The sequence below is a fragment of the Psittacula echo genome (genome assembly GCF_963264785.1).
Source record: "Psittacula echo genome assembly, chromosome: 5".
In the NCBI taxonomy this organism is placed as follows: Eukaryota; Metazoa; Chordata; class Aves; order Psittaciformes; family Psittacidae; genus Psittacula; species Psittacula echo.
Window position 1 is genome coordinate 28,731,841 of NC_137739.1, and position 15,585 is coordinate 28,747,425.

General features: G+C 41.5%; 1 protein-coding gene across 3 annotated transcripts in view; it reads left to right on the forward strand.

Moving 5' to 3' along the window:
• Positions 1-15,585, forward strand: part of LRP5 (LDL receptor related protein 5) — a gene marked incomplete at its 5' end in the record, with an annotated part of 129,279 nt that overhangs the window by 30,022 nt on the left and 83,672 nt on the right. For all 3 annotated transcript variants that reach the window (XM_080619946.1, XM_080619944.1, XM_080619945.1), the window contains 2 exons: positions 10,633-10,830; positions 14,173-14,369. In XM_080619946.1, coding sequence (XP_080476072.1) covers positions 10,633-10,830; positions 14,173-14,369 — 395 coding nt within the window. The remainder of the gene's footprint in view (positions 1-10,632; positions 10,831-14,172; positions 14,370-15,585) is intronic.

The following is a 15,585-nucleotide window of genomic DNA, read 5'->3' on the forward strand; positions in this document are numbered from 1 at the left end:
TAATAATCATGGTATTATCTTTTTAATTTCTACATTATTTCTCAAGGGAGCAGAAGGAACAAGAGAATGGCTTTGGTTGTCTTGGTGGCACCATGTGTTATGTTCGTTTTTCAGGTGAAGTCAGGAATGTACCTTTTGGTCATGAAGCTCTGGCTCTGGGGCCAAAGAGATGACGGAAGCAGGATTCTCTTTGATTTAGAGAACTTGATGTGGGTAGTTTGTAGCTGCACAGAGGCAGTGTGGAAATCATTGCATATGCAACAAGTGAGCGTGGCTGGACTGGCACCATTCTGTTTGTCGTGAATGGGTGGTTTTGGTTTAACTCAAAACATGTTTCAATTTTTTGTTTTCATGTAAAATTAAGCAGCAGTATAAACTGAAACAAGAGTTTTTCCACATAATCTCTTGAATCTGTATTTAAATGGGGTTTTGTTTGTTAAATTATGTTTAAAATTCACAGAATCATAGAATTAGAGAATGGCTTGGGATCTAAATTTACCTTCTTTCAGTTTAAAGCCCTTCCCCCTTGTCCTGTCACTACCTGCCCTTGTCAAAACCCCCTCTCCAGGTTTCTTGTTGGCTGCTTTAGGCACTGGAAGCTGCTCTAAGGTCTCTCCAGAGCCTTCTCTTCTCCAGGCTGACCAAGCCCAGCTTTCTCAGCCTGTAATTGTAAGTGTGCAAATGAACATACCTATATTGCATGCCTTGACAAATTATTGGCTGTCATCTGAGTGTACTCTTTTCCCAAACATTGAGTTAAACTGCATCAGCACACTGAAACAGGTAAAATGCATTGTCTTGAGCTAAGTTTAGGGTCTACCTGTAAACAGCAGATGGTGGGAGGTATCTCCCAAGCTGATGGAGAGAGCTGAACAGTTGTTTCCGTACCTTTCGATAGGAGGATCTCCTGACTTTTGAGTTGCTACAGCATGCCATTGTTCCCTTTCTTAAAACAAATTGTATTTTTTGAAAGGAGGACCTGAGGTCAATGAACTGAATATCAGCCAGCAATATGCCCTTGCTGCAGAGGAAGCCAACAGCATCCTAGCCTTCATTAGGAGTGTTGCCAGCAAATCGAGGGAGGTGAGCCTTCCCCTCTAGTCAGTGCTGGTGAGGCCATCCCTGGAATAATGTGTCCAGTTCTGGGCTTCTCAGCACAAGAGAGATGCAGACTTGCAGGTATGGGCCTCACAAAGGGCTAGGCCACAAAAATTAAGGGATTGGAGCATCCATTATAAAAGGCGGGGCTGACTGAGTTGGAATTATTTACCTTGGAAAAGAGAAGGTTGACCCTGCCTTGAGTGGTGGTGTTGCAGTAGACAATCTACAGAGATCCTTGCAAACCTCAGGAATTCAATGATTTAGTGAAATAGAAGCCTTTTTGATGCAGGGCTTATGATCTCATGATGTCTTCTCCCTATCTTGTTTACTGTGACTTCCCTGACCCCCTTAGGGTGGTGGTATAATGCTGAGTTTCTTGTGAAGTGTTTTTAACATGAAATAATTTCTTTATATATAATATTTCCTCATCTCTGCTCAGAAATGTCTGTGAAGTGAAAGTTATATTGTGTTATATTGTGTTATCTCTTTTACCTTATCTGGTGACTATGAGGAGCAGTTATGAGGGCTCATTTATCTTGGTTTCCTGTTTTATGTAGAGTTTTTGCATACAAATGTGTGGGTCATTCTTATAGAAGGGAAAATGCATAACACACAGCACGTGTAACTCTTTTTTTGTGTGGTTTTTTTATTGTTTTGGGGTTTTTTTTTGCTTTGTTTTGGGTTTTTTGTTTTGTTTTTTTAACCAAGGAATCCTAACAGTGCAGTTTCTTTTTTCTCAGTCTATCAGAGGTATTTGCAGTAATACTGCACTCCAAGTTGAAAATTCTCTTCCTAATGCCCCTTAAGTAGTGTTGCAAGTATCTCCTTACTGCTGCCCGCTTTCTCTAGCTTAATGTGTTTGGAAATCTTCTTGAGTCCCTTACTCCAGGGACTCTTCAGCTTCATGGTGTCATGGCAGGGGGTTGGAACTAGATAAGCTTTAACATCCCTTCCAACCCAAACCATCCTGTGATTCTGTGTAACCTGACTTTTTAACAAGCTCTGTTGAACGCATGCTTGTTTACCTTTGAGAAATCACTGGGGCGTCTTACTCCTTCCCATATGGGTGAACAGAGAAAGGCGTGCTTTTTCCTTGCAAGCACTTTATAGCAATAATATTTGAGCATCTATCAGTTGACAGGCAATTATGTTTTTCCTCCTTGTTCTCACTTGTAAAACAGTATACTATGTATATGTAATGGATATGTTTTAAAAGAATAAACCTGTCAGAATAAGAGAGACTGTAGGAAAACTGCAGTGGAGAAGGGTGGTTCAGGGGGCGAGGGACAGAAGAGGAGGGAAGGAGGAGGGATGTATGTTTGTTTGCTTTGCTTTAAATACATGTCTTTGAATACAGTGTGATTGGTTGTGATAGTTACTTGCTGTGGCATAGTTTGGGATTTGATGTAATGATTTTTTGTCAAGAACATCCAGGTCTTGAAGTTCAGTGCTTGGGGGGGAATAAAATAAATAAATAAGTAAATAAAAAAAAAAAAAGAGGGAATTTGAGTGAGTAATTTGCAGCTTAATGCTATGCAAAATAACCATTCTTTACCCTTCTGAAAACAACTGGTGCTATTGAGTTTCACACTGGAGTGTTTGTAATTTTAAAGGTGGGATGGTGGAAGTAAGTTTTAAACATGCAGGAATCTAAACTTCAGAGCAATTTCCTGTAAACTCCTGTTTTGTGCCCTGGGCTCCTATAAGTTCAAGAACATAGTTGAAATTGGAGAAGTTTGTGCTGATTTACATCATCTGTACAACTGGCTCCCTTTGTGTAAGCAGGTTATGTAAGGTTTGGCAACAGCACCGCATTTCGGGAGGTGGAAAAAGCATTTGGGCAGCATCAGTTGTTTTTTGTGATGTCCGCGATACTTTCCAGCGCAGATGGCTGATGGGCTGCTCTTGGAAGGCATGGCCAGGACTCCCAATTTTTGCAAAAATGATGACGAAAGAGGTGAAGCACCAGGAAGTAAGAAGTGACCTGCTTTAAAACTGTGGGGAAATACGGTCTTCATCCTGTTTTTGCTCCTGCACCTGGAATTATTTTAAAATGAGTTCAGAGGATAAAATAAAAAATAATAGTAATAAAAAACCCCAACAAAACAAACACAAAAATTCAGACCACTGGGGTGCAGTTTAAAGTTTTACCATCTTCACACTCTGTTTATTTTTGCAAGGTGGCTTTCAGTCCCATTCTTTTGATAATACTGCACCATTTAAGCCCTGATTCGATGTGGTAATTAAGTATGTGCCAAAACCCAGTGACTTGCTGGCTGCATTTGAGCTGCATTTGTTTAATTGCCTTACAGAAAGGCTTGGACTAGAGAGCATGGTAGAGAAGCTTGCGGCTACTGTGCTTACTAATAGAGCAGTAACAGAACTTTACAGACTCTGTTGTGTCCAGTAGTACTTCTGGGTGGTAGACTGGACGGATTGTTAGTTGTGTGTTCAGAAAGTATACATTTACATCTTCTCCCCAATGGGGCTTTGGGCTTTGCTCGACGACGTTCCTTCTGGTTTCTTTGGTGTAGCAAAGTGCAGTTCAGTTTAGGCACAGAATTGGTGCAGTTGTTGCAAAATTATTATTAGATGTTAATCTCTTCTCCGCCCTGCCCTCCTTTCCTTTTTGCTTTGAAAGTCTGGAATTAAAGGTTAAAACCCAGTCAGAACAAACACTTAGGCATCTCTGAAGAACTGAATAAAGTAACCCCAAGTTGTTTAGTGCTTTCCTAGTGCTGTTTGGTTGGGTTTTTTTAAGAGTGTTGATTTGTGATTGCTATTTAGCATTAAATTTTGCTCACAATTATACTTTTTCTAAATTATTATTCTTTATTCAATCTTTAGGAATCTATGTTTTAATTTTCTTTTATGGCATCAGTGTTGTTACACTTTATTGACCTGTTGCAATCCAGGTGGGATGCAAAACTCCCAGGATGCCTAATTGCAATCCTAAAAATGTGATTGATCTAATGTGTCCTAAGACACCAAATACTGGGTTTGATGTTTCTAGCTGCTTACAGCTGTTATGGTATGGCCTGGCCCAGGGGTATTTAGAACTGTGAAATGTACATTGAAAAACACCACTACCAGCAACAAAATCAAGCAAATAAACTACCCAAATACATGTGTTACATTTTTTTAAACAGGCTTCTGAAACAGAGAGTGTTTAATATCACAGGCAGTACTGGACTGAGATTTTTTGCATAGTCTGATGAATTTTCCTGAATTTACCTGGGCTAAATATATTTTTTTTTAATAATGAAATAAAAATGATAGGGATTGCCAATGTACTGGACACCAGCAAAAAAGTTTATATTTGAAAACAAAAAAAATCAGTCCTGAACTGTCAGCTGTTCCAGAAACACTGATGATGTCTAGATTATTTCAAAGTGCTTGGGTCTTGTTGAGGTCAATAAGAAATGGAGACTATAGAGCATGGGTGGTCTTTCGTTCTGCAGAAATAGTATGCCTGTTACCACTCTGAGCTTCTGAATTAGGTAATCTTAACAGGTAAATTTAAATCAGCTCAATTTAAATCAGTTCCTTACATGTACATGGTGTGCAGACTGATTTTTTTTAACTCTGAGAAGCCATTCTGAGTTTTTTGCCATGTTCTCCCCCCGCTCATAAAGCCCCAACTGAAAACATCTGCTATTTGTGTAACAATTGATCCTGTGCCATGGGGAACATTGGAAGATGCCAAGTGTAAGTAATAATGGCTACTACTTGACATTACTAAAATACATAATTTCTCCACTGTTTGGTGCGCTCTCTGATGAGCATGGGTAGTGCAAACACATTTCAGTAGTTTTGACAGAAGACTTTTTTTCTTAAAGAGATCTATGGGTAACTTAAAGGGTGGGTATAAAGCCTTTGGCTTTCTCTTAATAAGTATTCACATTAAGGAAGCTCTCCCCACCCCAAAATTTTTATGTTAAGGTATGACAATTCAAGTTACATTTGCAGTGCTGCTTTAGCTGAGCTTGTGTCATTCTTTCCATAATAACTGTGGATTTTTCTTTTTTCTCCAACTTGCCCAAAAGGTGTTGATCCTCAGCTGAATCTTGGTGCAGGGTGGCATAGCCAGGATGGTGTTTGTACTTAATTTGGTTTGAACTAGCTTTGTCACTCAAAATAGAGGAGGGTAAAAAAAAGAAAGCAAGCTGCAGACTTTGTGCATTCTTGACAATCCCATACAGGCATGCATTTAAAACGTGATGGTTTATGGCTTATGAGAGTCTGATGTCCAATGTTGTGTTGTGCCTTGTGTTAACCAGAATTGTCAAAACAGCCTAGATGTTATGGTGGGAGAAGAAGGATGAAGAGGACAGCCCTAGCTGATTGTAGAGTCCAAGGTTGTAATTTGGGAGTGTCTTATCCAGGGGGAGTTGGAGTTAATGCCTGTTTCTCTGTTGAAGTTTCATAGGTGGTTTCAGCTGTGTGGTTGCAGCCTAAGTTGCAGAGGCATGGGTTTGACAGGTGGACCATTCAGCGGATAAGGAATTGGCTGGATGGTTGCACTCAGATAGTTGTGGTCAACAACTTGATGCCACGTGGAGGCCAGTGTTGAGTGTTGTTCCTCAGGAGTCAGTGTTGGCACCAGTGCTGCTCAACATCTTTGTCAGTGACATGGACAGTGGGATCAAGTACACCCTCAGTGAGTTTGATGATGGCACCAAGCTGTGAGGTGCGGTTGACGTGCTGGAGGGAAGGGATGGGATCCAGAGAGACCTGGGCAGGCTGGAGAGGTGGGATGGAACAAACCTTATGGAGCTGAAAAGGCCCGAGTGCAAGGTCCTGCACCTGGGCCAGGGCAATACCAAGGACGAATACAAGCTGGGTTGTATTTGTGCTTGGATTGAGAATGGATTGACATAAGAGGGACATGGACCTGCTCAAGCAAGTCCAGAAGAGGCCATGAAGATGCTTAAGGACTGGAGCACCTCTGCTATGGACACAGGCTGAGAGATCTAGGCTTGTTCAGCCTGGAGAAGATAAGTGGCATGGTTTTAAATAGGCTTATGTAGACCAAAGACTCCCACTTCTGCTGCAGGTACAGCTGATCTCTTCTTGCAGTGATAGTGAAGCTACCAGTTTGGGGTCTTGTGTCAAGAGAACTGATATATATTCATATAATTCACGTAAACCAGACCTGATGTTCTTTCTGTATTTCATGGCAATTCAGCACCTGCTGCTTGCGAGAAAAGTGGAAAGCTGTTGGAAAAAGGGAAGGGGTTAAATGGAGACAAGAATTGCTCCTGCCATTTGTCGTAGTTTAAACCCAGCCACGCAGCTTGTTCACTCACTCCCCCACTTCCTCCCCCCACTCCCGGCGGGATGGGAAGGAGAATCAAAAGAATGTAACTCCCACGGGTTGAGATAAGAGCAGTCCAGTAACTAAGGTATAACACAAATCACTACTGCTACCACCAATAATAATAATGATAAGAGAAATAACAAGGGAAGAGAATGCAACACCTCACCGACCATCACCTAGCCCAACCCCAGCAGTGAACTAGCCCTTCCAGGTAACTCCCAGTTACCTCCTGGGCATGACGTGCTGTGGTATGGAATACCTCTTTGGCTAGTTTGGGTCAGGTGTCCTGTCTCTGCTTCCTCCCGGCTTCTCCTCCTCCTTGGCAGAGCATGAGATTCACAAAGTCCTTGGTCAGGGTAAACATTTGACCAGTAACTGAAAACATCGGCTTTATCAGTATTATCCCCAGGCCGAAAGTCAAAACCACAGCACTGCACCAGCTACTAAGAAGGAGAAAAAATGACTGCTACTGCTGAACCCAGGACAGTATCCACCCCTTATTCCGTACCATTCATGTCATGCTCAGATCCCACATTTTCAATGTACTATCGCTCTTACATATATACACACAGAGAGAGAGAGAGAGAGAGAGAGAGATCATTCCTTAATGCATGGACCAATCCCTATAAAGCTGCTGAGTCCATTCGGTCCATGATGTCAGGCTCCATCTCTTGCAACAATCTTTCAGAGCAGGAGAGGCTGTGTGCAGTGTTCACACTTGTGAATAACCTGGGCAATAGTGTCCATTGCTAAGTCCACCCCTCGATCATGAGTCCATCTCTGTGTTGCATCTCTGCCCTGATGGTCTGAAGTGTCATGGGCCTATCAGGCTCAAAATAATTCACCCTCCCCTTCAGCAGTTTCTGCAACTTGTCGTTGGGGACTCCACACAGCTGCCTTCCATCTCTGACACTTCCAAAGCACTGGAGGGGCCCAGTGGACTAGATACTCGCCCATACTGTCCCACACACCATGACACTCATGGCTGTCCAGCCTTGGGGAAAACCTCTTGGTATTCCTATATCGTCGTCTAACCCTAGACAAGGCCCAAACCCGACTCTGCTTAACTTTCGAGATCAGACAAAATGGTTGTGGGTAGAACACACTCTGTGTGTGTGCCGACATGGTGATCCCCATCACAATCAGCAGGCAGGTCCCAAGGGTACCTCAACCATTCGAGCCCCACATTGAGCACCAAAAAGAACTGTAGGCTCTCTCACTAAGGGGTGAGAATACAATACCACCCGCCGACTGATAATACCCAGCCCGACGGAGCACCTAGCCCAACCCCAGCAATGAACTAGCCCTTCCAGGTAACTCCCAGTTACATCCCGGGCATGACGTGCTGTGGTATGGAATACCTCTTTGGCTAGTTTGGGTCAGGTGTCCTGTCCCTGCTTCCTCCCGGCTTCCCCTCCTCCCTGGCAGAGCATGAGGCTTAGAAAGTCCTTGGTCAGGGTAAACATTTGAGCAGTAACTAAAAACATAGGTGTTATCAGTGCTGTTCCCAGCCCGAAAGTCAAAAACACAGCACTGCACCAGCTACTAAGAAGGAGAAAAAATGACTGCTACTGCTGAACCCAGGACACCATTCTGTTGCTTGGCATGCTTTCCTGTGGTAGACCACAGGGGTTCTTTGTAGCATGTGAGGGAACAAACCATTACTCCAGTATGCTTGATTACTGCAGAGACTCATCGTACTCTGAACGAAGTTCACCAGGAAGATCAGCTTTATGCTACTTGCAGGATTGCAGAGAAACACTGCAATCAGGACAAGGTGGTGACAGAGTAAAAATAATCTTTCATGTGTTGCATTAAAAAAGTCCCGCTGGGAGAGAACTGCTTTGAAAGAACGCTGCCTGCATTCAGGTTGATCTGCGTTTTGTCTGAATCCATCTCCATTCTACTAGCCTTCCTTAGTGGTACAGTTACTTTGTTAATACTGTATAGTTTTAAACTTTTGAATGACCAGGCTTTGGTAAGGGTTGAGCTTGGTATCTGTTAGCAAGTTAAAATGCAGGAATGTAATTTTCCTGTGTCAAATTAATGTGTGAAGTTGAAAGTACTACTGTTGTCCAGCAGCCTCTGCATGGCCAAGGATATACAACCATCACCTATGAAATTAAGCAACTGGGGTTTTTAGGGGAGAAGGGGCTCTTGAGATAGAGCTCCTTTAGTATCATATAAAAGCCATGAGTGCTGTTTGGCTTACCTACTTTTTTTCCCTTTTCTGTCACCTGAATGCATTATGCTTTGGTGCAGGCTGCTATTTTAGTAAGAAGCTTGAGGAAAGGAATTTAGCTTGAAGGGTAATTTGGGGGATATTTTTTTAATCCTTTTTATTTTAACCTGCCTCTAAGGTTTAGCTTGACTTAGCTAGCTCTGTCTCCTCTGTTTTTGCTTTTAAACAACTGTCATGGGAGTTTTGATTTTAGTTTAAGCTCCTTTTTAGTCTGCATTTATACATTTCAATATACGTATAGGTGTGAGACTGTCATAGCCGTGTGAGACTGTCATAGCCATGTAATACAGCCCAAAGTCACCTTTAATAACCAGGTTTTTCTTAATTCAATATTTTCATTTCTTTAGAGGTGGCTCAGTGTGCCCTTTGAATATTTCAAGCTAGTGCAAGTGAGTCAGAGCAGGGAACTGATTTGACTTGATCAAAAATGAGTATTTGGCCAGATCCATTTCACAGTCTGATTCACCAGCTGGTTGCATAGACAGTTTCTTTTATATCTGCTTTTCCCTGGCTTCTGTTGTTTGTCAATAGCTGCTTCCCCACACAGTTTGAGCTGCCACAAATTACAGCCTGACTTGTTAAGGAAAACCAAAATGAGCGGCAATTTATATTTATAGGTTGTCCTGTGAACTGGGGCAGCTCAGCGACTGCTGCCGCTTCTTCAGGAGCAGTCAGTCTATCCTGGCTGCTGGAGCTGACATGTTTTGGGGAAGGCATCTGGGGACACGAGTCCGCTGCAGCCACTCTGAGGTGAGCTGTCTCAGAAGTCTGAGGACTCATCTGTATGGAAGCTTTGCCATTTCAACTAGAAAACTCCTTGTTTTACCCTCCCACACTGAAGTGTGTGTGTATTGTGTTGCGAGTCATTTCTATCTGTCTGTCCATCTGTCTGTATTTTCATCTATATTCTTCTCTTCATTGGGATAAACATGCTAATGATCATATATGCTGCTATGACCAAAATGGTCTAAATAGGTGCTGGAACTGGAGGTACAGCTGAATCGGGGTGCAGTATGTACGTGGAGATCAGAGCGTTTTAAGCCTGAGCAATGAGTGACGTGCTGGGAATAACTGTACAGCTGCCTGTTCTTCCTTGCCTGGAATGATGGCCCCAGCTGCATGTGAAGCAGCTACTGGGCTACTGCAGTTTGCAGGAGCATCTTTTGTTACAAAGGCAAACTGGGACATGGATGGGAGGCGGGGAGAAAGCACCCAAAATTTAAAATAGTGACATTCTAAGTCTGCACGGATTCATGAGTTAGTTATTGTCAGAAACAGATTCCAGGGCTCTTGACTCGACTCCATCCCTGGCATTGTTCAAGGCCAGGTTGGATGGAGTCTTGGGGTGATGTGGTCATGTGAGGTGTCTCTGCTCATGGCAGGGAGGTTGGAACTAGATGATCCTAAGGTCCTTTCCAACCCTAACTATTCTATGATTCTAATTCTTTTCCAGGTACAGACTTGCAAAAGGAGATTCACCTATGGTCATTGCCTGCTTGGATAGGTGATTAGTTGCTTCAGATGTGGTTTAGGATATTAACTTGTAGTAACTGGTCGTGCAAGAACGTGCAATGGTGATACTTAGTTGTAAATGCTTATGACAATCAGGTGCTGTCCAATGTTGGAAAAGAATGGGAATACACTATGCAGAGGCAATGCTTGTGAGAGAAGCTCTTATGTAGGACTTTTTTTGCATCCTCTGGAGCTGTGACTTGATTACATTAAGTTGTGGCTGCCCCATCTCTGGAAGTGTCAAGACCAGGTTGGACAGGAGTTGGAGCAACCTGGTCTAGTGGAAGGTGTCCCTGCCCATGGTAGGGGGTTGGAACTGGATGAGTTTTAAGGTCCTTTCCAACCATAAACCCTTCTGCAATTCTATGATTCTACAAATACTTTATCCCTTCTGTTCCTAAACCTAACCAACTTGTATTGTGATTTAATCTGTGTGCATCTCTGCTTTCCTTTTCAGATACATGTATTGGACTGACTGGGGTGAAACACCCAGAATAGAACGGGCAGGAATGGACAGCAGCACACGAAAAATAATTGTCGATTCAGATATTTATTGGCCAAATGGACTCACGATAGATCTTGATGAGCAGAAACTTTACTGGGCTGATGCAAAACTGAGTTTCATTCACAGGGCAAATCTGGACGGCTCATTTAGGTAAGTTATGTTATTTACAGTGTAAGTTATTTCTCACCTCCTGCATAAATTTTGAACTGAGGCATTTCTTTTCAGTAATCTAGAATACTGCCAGTACCTTATTGTTCTTTCTAAATGCAATTGTTAATAGCCTTGCAAATAGTAAAGTAACCTTACGTCCTGTAAAAATAGTTTTAATAGTAAGACTATTTCTGTCAGTGTTTCACTGTAGACTATTTATAGCCATGTTGTACAGCAGGATTTTTCAATTTTAGGCTCACGTTCATCTTGCAAGTAGTTGGAGATGCTTATCCATGGCCCTAGGCAATTTAATGTTTAACAAGTGACTGGAATTTTACAGTATTGTTACTGTATCTTTTTTTTTCAACAGGAAATATACATTGAGACACACTTATTCTTGTGCTCATCCAAACACGTCCTTTGTGGCATGCCTGTAAATTAACCAAATTCAGCTTATTTTAGACTGCAAGCAAGAAGGAAGCAGTATGTAGCAGTATGGAAATTTTGGTTGGTGGCTCCAGACCAAGTGTGCTGTTGAGTTTTGGTTTTTGTACGCACAAAGAGGTGACCCTTCAGACAGGGCACACCTAGAAGTTGGAGACTGCACCTTCAGTTCTGGGCAGTGTTCAATAGGCAGGTTGTGTTGGTCCCTGAAGTATGTCGTCTGCCAGTGAAATGTTCTGCCGAGGAGGCAAGTCTCTGCATTTTGGTCTGGCTTTGGTCTTCAGGTGGTTTAAAATGGCATTTTCGTTTCTGTGATTTCAAAAAATCTTAAATGCCTATGTTGTGAAATCATTTTGCTTTGGTAAAGACTTTGAGGAGTTGCATTTTATGTATATCTGTGAAAAAGAATAATATCCCCCCCCCTCAAGAAAAGAAAAATGTCCCACTGCATTTTCCATGGTGTTTTTCAGTTTTTTTACTGAGGTGCATTCTGTGCCTGATTTTCACACTCATCAAAGAGGAATAACAATATTGACATCCTTTATAAAACACTCTTAAGTTCCTTTGAGAGCACTGTGTAAGAGATAGATAATGGTTGCATTGTAGTGACAAGTACCGACTGACAGTCAGAAGTCTAGACAAGGGAAAAGGCCTTTATGGAAGGGAGTAGTAGCTCAAAGGCTGGCTGCAGGTTCATAGAAAGAAAGTGCTCTTTCAGAATTCAAAATCTAAGAGAGATTTTCATACAACACAACATGAATATATTTCTCTGATTTGGGGGCAGGTGGCAGCAAGTAAGGTTTCCACACTGATTCTGCAGTTATCGTGCACATGCAAATTGCATAAACTTTACTTGCATTAATGTGTAAACAGTTGCAGTTGGTTAATAATATTTATTTTGCTCATTTTAAGGTAGAGAAGGGCCACCGAAAAGGGAGCGAGCTTTTGAATACACCAGTTCCAGCAATCTGTCCAAATTACTTTGTGATAGATCAGTGCATGTCCACCACCTCCCAAGCAGTTTTCTATTGAACTGTAAATGAAACAATATTTTAGAAAAAATCAATGTATTTTGCATTAAAAAAAAAAAGCTTAATGTTGTACACTTCTTACATCTTTTACTTAACTCCTGGAGGGTGTAAATGCATGCTTAAGGATATTCCTGTGCTGGATGCATTCTGGTAATTCCTTGTGTCTAACTGCATTGTCCAATATAATAGCTTGATGTCATTTAGCTTTATATATTTCATATTGTATATTTCATATATTTCATATTGTTACGATATGATAAAACTTCCTTCTTAAAATGTTATGCCTCTTAATAAAATGCCATGAATATTGATCTTATTTTTAACTCTTTTCTAAAAGGAAATTTTTATTCTTTTTTGCCGTCTACTGATAAGCATTGAAACAAAAGTCTGTGAAGTTGTGAGTTACAGGTTCTGGTGTCTAGGTAGACTTCAATACTGGTTCAAACTAGATGGTAACTACGGAGATTGCTTCTGTTCCTTAAACACAGAGTTTAAGTTTCCTAAATTAGTTTCACCCAGACTTGCCAATAAAGAAATCTTACAGTGTTTCAAAGGCTTCTACCATCCCCTGTCCCAGAATCACTTCAGAATTCCTTCAGAATTACAATAAAAATGAAATTTGCCTTCTGTATGGTGGATGAATGTTGCTGGAGCAATCTGCCGGTTACATCTCAGCAGCCATCAATTTGCAAGCACATAGGCTGGAACTGTTTCAAGGGATGTAATTACAGGAGAAGGGGAGATTTGATATCTAAGAATGATGGAAATAGGGGCAATGTATTGTGGAAAACAGCTGCTATGATACTAGAATACAGCCACTGCTCTACATTTAAATCTGCTGCTGACCAAGTTAAGAGGGGTAATTTAAAGAGACTCTCAGGTTGTTTCTTCTTTTTTCTGCTATAGGAAAGGCCTGAGTACAACTGAAGCTCTGGAGAAAAATATGATATATTGGATAGGGGGACAAAAAAAGTAATGTTTTAATTGGAGGAGCACTCTTTGGACCTGCGTTTCCTCCGAATTGTAGAATCACAGACTGGTTTGGGTTGGAAGGGACCTTAAAGCTCATTCAGTTCCAATCCCCTGCCACAGGCAGGGACACCTTCCACTAGATCAGGTTGCCCAAAGCCACGTCCAACCTGGCCTTGAACACTGCCAGGGATGGGGCAGCCACAGCTTCTCTGGGCAACCTGTGCCAGGGCCTCAGCACCCTCACAGGGAAGAACTTCTGGCTAAGATCTCATCTAAACCTCCCTTCTGTTAGTTTAAACCATTCCCCCTTGTACTATCACTACAGGCCCTTGTCAAAAGCCCCTCTTCAGCCTTCTTTTGGCCCCTTTAGGCACTGGAAGCTGCTCTAAGGTCTCCTGCTGGAGCCTTCTCTTCTCCAGGATGAACAAGCCCAGCTCTCTCAGTCTGTCTCCAGAGCAGAGGTGCTCCAGCATCTCTGTGGTCTTTTTTTCATCTCACAGCATCTTTGTGGTCTCTTCTGGGCTGGCTCCAACACATTATGTGCTTCTTATGTTAGATGTAGGACTCCAAAAGGCAATTGTGTTTGGGTATATGCACAGCCTTGTTAAGAAACTTAGGTGTGGTCTTCCAGGGGTCAGTGTGGAGCTAACCAGATACGACATCACTATGAAATCAAGTATGCTCTTGTCTTTATTTTTATGAAGGGGCAAAGTCTTGTTTTATATTTTTCAGTCTGTTTATCACTTATCACCAAATTAATCTCTTGGTCCAGTGAATCTGTTAAAAAAACCCCAATTCCCATGAGTTTTTACAAAGCTGGTTTGGTTTGGGTTTTTTCTGCATGGTAACAAGTGGAAACAATGCACTTTTAATCCTTGTTTTTTCGTTGATCCAGGCAAAAAGTTGTTGAAGGTAGTCTTACTCATCCCTTTGCACTGACGTTATCTGGGGACACTTTGTATTGGACGGACTGGCAAACACGCTCCATTCATGCCTGTAACAAAAGGACAGGAGAGAAAAGGAGAGAAATACTGTCTTCTCTATATTCACCGATGGACATCCAGGTTTTAAGCTCGGACCGGCAGCCATACTGTATGTTTTACTTCCCCTGAAACTTTTTGCATGACTGTTACTTATTTATCAGGATAAATGTTAATCACAAAATGGTTAGTGTGAAGTCACGGGGTTTTGAATACTTGTCAAGAGATTGGTTTCTAGAGGTATGTAAGTATCTGAATCCTGTACCTTTCTTTGAAAATTCCAACATGAATTGACACGAGCTCAATCATCATCCTGCTTGGGATAACAAAATTCAAAATCCAGTGCTGTATTTCAGTGACATCTTTTGATTTGAAATATTAGAATGAGAATGATAAAAACTCAGCTGGCATCTTTTTAACACTATTATTTTAAAGACAACTGGAAAAAAATGCATATCATTACTTTTTTTTTTTTAGTAAGTAGAATTACCACAAAATATGTAATGTTCCTGTACTTATAAGTACAGCTTTTGCAGTCCAGGCTTGATCATGTTTATCTTCAATATGTAACAAATAGGTGATGAATGCTTCACTATGGAAGGGTTTTAAATCTGAGCTTTTATATGAAACATACGCCTGCCTCTATTTTTTCTTTGTGTGTGATGCTACCTCAAAGGAAGGCAGGTGAAGAGAATTGAGATTTGCATGATGCTGTATATATTTTGTATATGCATGTGATACTATGCAGCCTAAGGTTTTTCTTGGCTGCATGTGGCTATGTTAGTCTAGTTGGGTCTTTTTTAGTATTGTGAGATTGGGACTTGAAAGCAATGGCGGAAATGTATATAATTGAGTAGCTATGGGAAGAATCACCTCTTGCCTAGGAGAGAAACTTTTGTACTTTGGATTTGCTGCTTTATTTATGCCAGCTATTTATTTATGCCTGTAAAGTCTGCTTCCCTGAAGATAATGTTTGTTATTCCAGTAGAGTTTATAGGATGTCAGTAAACAGGACTGAAAGTAAACAAAAGAAGTTTGGAGATCATCTTAGTGATGGAACATGTGCAAGTTTTCATTGAGGTTGTCAGGCCTGCACAGCACCCTGGTTTATCTCACAGCTCCAGATAAGAGTTTGTCTGTGCTGAATTCCTGGCATTGCTTTTAGCTCAGGGAATGTCCCAGCCTTGGGTCATCATATTTCTGGGTCAGTCACAAAGAAAATATGGTGCACGGGGAAATGGCATATGCTGAAAATAGCTCAGATGCCATTGACTTCATTAAGATCAGGCTTGGATTTCTTCCTCTCGCTTTTTTCCCTCTTTGAAGTA